Consider the following 4,636-nt stretch of genomic DNA (forward strand, 5'->3'; position numbering starts at 1 on the left):
TTATATGTATATGAAGAGCTTTGTTTCAAAACCCCTTACATCCATCCACTTTTGGCTGAAATTGAGTTATTGACATGACATTATAGTGTGGGGAAAAATACACATTTTGGTGGTTATTTGACCTTCATACCACTTTCCCTTCCGGAGATATGGTATATTTCCCGTTTGGGAAATCTTAGGGAATTTCCGGAAATCTGAACATAAAATGAATATAGAATTGTTTTGTTTTATTTTTTTGATGTATACTAGTAGCATGGAATATTCTTTACCTATTAAAACAAAAGGGAACTGTTTTTGGGTCACTATTTTTGAAAAAATCATTTTAACTAACAAAAGGTGTAGCTTCGGAAATACTCAAAAAATGCCATTTTCCCGAATTTAATTACAAATTCATAATTAAAAAAGTAAATGAGATATTTAAACTTTTCTTTTTGATTTTGAAAGCATTAGTCAAGTTATATAAAGTAATGCAAACAAATGGGCTCAAATTTGATTGCAAATTAAGTGGTTTCTAGAAAAGGGGTAAATTTGTTTTGTTGCAAAAGCCCTTCGGCCCTGATTTGGTAAAACGATCTAACTTGAAATTAGGACATTTTGAGATAAATCCATATCATGGGTAATGTGAGGGCGCTCTTTCCTTTGGTGACATCCTAAAATCACCACCATGCCACCAAATAATGAGATTTTTATATTTTCTAAGACATTAGATCTGTTTAATAATTTATCTTATTCAAAAAGAAAAACGTCAAGTGTTCAAACTTTACAGCTCTTTTTCTAGAAACAGCGATTTTAATTTCAAGTTAGATCATTTTACCAAATCAGGGCCGCCTTACATCCACAAAAGGCGCGATATAAAAGATATAATAAAGTAAATAGGAAAGCTTCAAAATTGAACCAAACCTATTCTTTTAGTTTCCATTCATCAAAACTTTTTTGTGTAAATATTTTTTACATGCATATTCAGCCATTTAATTTCGTGCCATACATATTGATGGGGGGGTAATAGAATAGGGTTTGGGGCATTTTAGGTGAGGATTATGGTTATTAGGATTAAGGTCAGAATTAGCATCGGGGTTATGGTTAGTGTTAGGGATAGGGTTAGCTTAGAGTTAGGGTCGATGTTAGGATTACAGTTAGATTTAGGTTTACGATTAGGGTTACGGTTATGTTGATATTTAGGCTTAAGATTTGGGCTTAGTTTACAGCTTAGAGTTAGGATTTGAGTTAGGATCCAATTACGGTTTATAACGATCGTTATTGGATTTCCAGCTAATCACCCTTCGGACTCTAGAAGTTGGAGGATGCGTTTGTGATCACCGTTTGTGGTCCAGACTCTAATCTGGCTATCAGTGCAGTGATAGACGTAGCTACTAATTAATATGTAATTTCAATTGCCAAATAAGGTACAACTACAACCTAACCTACTGAACTGACATTGACACTGTCGTATTCAGTCCATGTAACGTATTGAACCCTTCATGCTTTTCAAAATATTTCACTGTATTATAAAGCACGTCATAATTACAATACCGTATATAAACTGTTTCCAAACTTTTCCCCCGCCTTTTCCCACTATATACAAAACGTGGGTGTGACCTATTCCGATATTCTATGGATATTCTTACTTTATTATTTGATGACCTAGCTACTAGTACTAGAATCTTGACATAAAATTTGAGTTTGTTGTGCATTTCGTCAACACCGAAACATATATAGAACTTTCTGACCTTTCTACGAGTTAGAACGTATATCAGTGGATCGATGCATACGTTAGAGAACTGCATGAGCAGTAGACCATATAGAACATCGGTATTGTTACATAGAAACAAAAAGGTAACCATGGTAACATACAAATTGCCATCGCAAGTACAACACCAACGAGAGTTATTCCCGGTTTGATGTAGCGGTTTTTTACATTAAGCTCTCGGTTGTTACTATTCCACGCTTTCTTCGGGCATCTTGGTAGCGATAAAAACTGATGGTCCAGCGCTATTACTGCCTGTTGGCCTTGACGGATTATCGCTTGGTATATAGGCCTCCCGCGGAATGCGTTCTATGTATTTTCTGAAGTCGAAGTCGTAGTTGATACAGGAACGCAAAGCTCAAACCACATACTAATACAACGGGAAATACGAAGAGCATCAGAAAGAATGAAAGCGCGAATGCCTGGACTCGCCGCGCCGGCGATAAGCAAACCTTTTCAAAGTCTATATTTCTTGCAGTAATGTCAATAGTTTTAGCTTTCTCCCAAAGTGATAACTCAATGACGACTGTCAGCAGAGCAAATACCCAACCCACAAAGGCTATCTTATACACCCTTTTACGTGTCATTATCTTCATGTATCGTGGGTATTCCATATAAACCAACAGGAACCGATCTATGCTAATCGTTGTTAAAGCAAAAAGACTTCCACTTGTGCTCAGATTCATGAAAAAACACTTCGGTACCACAACCAAATTGTCCCATAGGCCAATTGCCTGGTGTAATATACAATGGAGATACAAGCGGTGTTTTAACCAAATAGCGTTCTATCGGCTATGTAGTGATTGGGGTAACAAATCACGTATTGTTTATAAACAACAAGTTATAGATTTTACCATCAGAAACATGTCAAATCATCTTCATTTTACAGCGAATAGTACGGAGACCATTTTGTAACCAGTACGAAACTCGGGGAGCTGATCCTGGTTGCGAAGGTTATTTGTGGAATGTCCAGGGTAGTCCCTTGTTGTTTAATGGTTTATGGAAGGTTGTGGGGCCGTAGTGGTCAGCGACAACCTGTAAAGTGTGCTGAGGCTTGTGGATCACCGTTTAGGCGTTGTGCCTGTGCGTAACGCACTATAAATCACTGAGCTTTTTTTAGCTATTACTAGAATCTTGGCACAAAATTTGAGTTTGCTGTGCATTTCGTCAACACCGAAATATAGAACTTTCTGACCTTCCTACGAGTTAGAACGTATATCAGTGGATCGATACATGCATTAGAGAACTGCATGAGCAGTAGCCCATATAGAACATCGGTTTTGTTGCATTGTTCACAACCAGATTCCGTGATGATCACGTAGAAACAAAAAGGTAACATACAAATTGCCATCGCAAGCACAACACCAACTAGAGTTATACCCGGTTTGAGGTAGCGGTTTTTTACATCCAGCTCTCCGTTGTTACTATTCCGGCTTGTGGACTGGGACCCCACGCTTTCTTCGGGCATCTTGATAGCGATAGAAACTGATGGTCCAGCGCTATTACTTTCTGCCGGCCTTGACGGATTATCGCTTGGTAGGCCTACTGTGGAATGCGTTCTACGTATTTTCTGAAGTCGAAGTCGTAGTTGATACAGGAACGCAATGCTCAAACCACATACTAACACAACGGGAAATACGAAGAGCATTAGAAAGAATGCAAGCGCGAATGCCTGGACTCGCCGCGCCGGCGATAAGCAAACCTTTTCAAAGTCTATATTTCTTGCAGTAATGTCAATAGTTTTGGCTTTCTCCCAAACTGATAATTCAACGACTACTGTTATCAAAGCAAATGCCCAACCCACAAAGACTGTCTTATAAACTCTATTACGTGTCATTGTCTTCATGTATCGTGGGTATTCCATATAAACCAACAGGAACCGATCTATGCTAATCGTTGTTAAAGCAAAAAGACTTCCACTTGTGCTCAGATTCATGAAAAACACTACGGTACCACAACCAAATTGTCCTATAGGCCAATTGCCTGGTGTAATATACAATGGAGATACAAGCGGTAATACAGTTATACCTGTCAGCAGATCTGAGCACGCTAGATTCAATATCAGCAACTCGCTTGGCTCCTCTCGTAATATCGGCATTTTCCAAAATGCTGCTATGGTTATTAAGTTCATTGCTACAGCTACAAGAATAAGCAAAGGTAAAAGTATAGCATAGAATATGTTGACTTCAAATGAATCCAATGTAATGGTTCCTGTTTCAGTCACCACTGTGGTAATTGTTGTGGAATCCATTTCTGTTTACCAGTATAATGTTTAAAAATTGCCAATCAATGATTGTCGGTTGAAAGAAATGTCATACACATTTAATTAAGTGTAACATAATAACACTTGAATGTTGATTTTCAGTCAAAAGTTGATATTGCTCCTACAAGATGTTTGTGGTTACTTTCGGCTTTCATCAAGTTCAAAGTATTCAAGAAGAGCTGCCAGAATTTTTCTATAAGAAAAAGACACTTTATGACAATTCAAGACGACGCCGCTGATGTTGCCAGCTTTTGGAGAGTGTTGAGTGGTACTTTTACACAAGGCAGCTTTATTATTATATATTGTGTCAAGCGACTGATCTGGCGTGATTGGGTCGTCACATAATGTTGTCGGTTGCAAATTCCCCAAGCATTTCTTATTTCTGTACAATTAATATTCAAAACAATGCACACAAAATATGTTCTATTCTTATTTTTTGCACAATGAAACAAGACGTCACTATATGACTATATGACAGGTTGTCAATATGAATGTTTGTTATTAATTAATAATTGCACAATATAAACACGTACCCTGTTATGATGACCAATAAAATGCTTTTTACATTTCTGATATGGTGAACCAAAACTATTTCGTTAATGACCTTGAGTATAAGTAATAAGTATTCA

The 4,636-nt window shown here is 37.4% G+C and overlaps 1 protein-coding gene across 1 annotated transcript; it reads right to left on the bottom strand.

Moving 5' to 3' along the window:
* Positions 1–2,870: 2,870 nt before the first annotated feature.
* LOC140143130 (5-hydroxytryptamine receptor 7-like) lies at positions 2,871–3,995 on the bottom strand. Its single transcript, XM_072165185.1, has one exon. The coding sequence runs from the start codon at positions 3,993–3,995 to the stop codon at positions 2,871–2,873; it is 1,125 nt and encodes a 374-aa protein (XP_072021286.1).
* Positions 3,996–4,636: the final 641 nt, after the last annotated feature.

The sequence above is a fragment of the Amphiura filiformis genome, chromosome 2 (genome assembly GCF_039555335.1).
Source record: "Amphiura filiformis chromosome 2, Afil_fr2py, whole genome shotgun sequence".
NCBI classification, from domain to species: Eukaryota; Metazoa; Echinodermata; class Ophiuroidea; order Amphilepidida; family Amphiuridae; genus Amphiura; species Amphiura filiformis.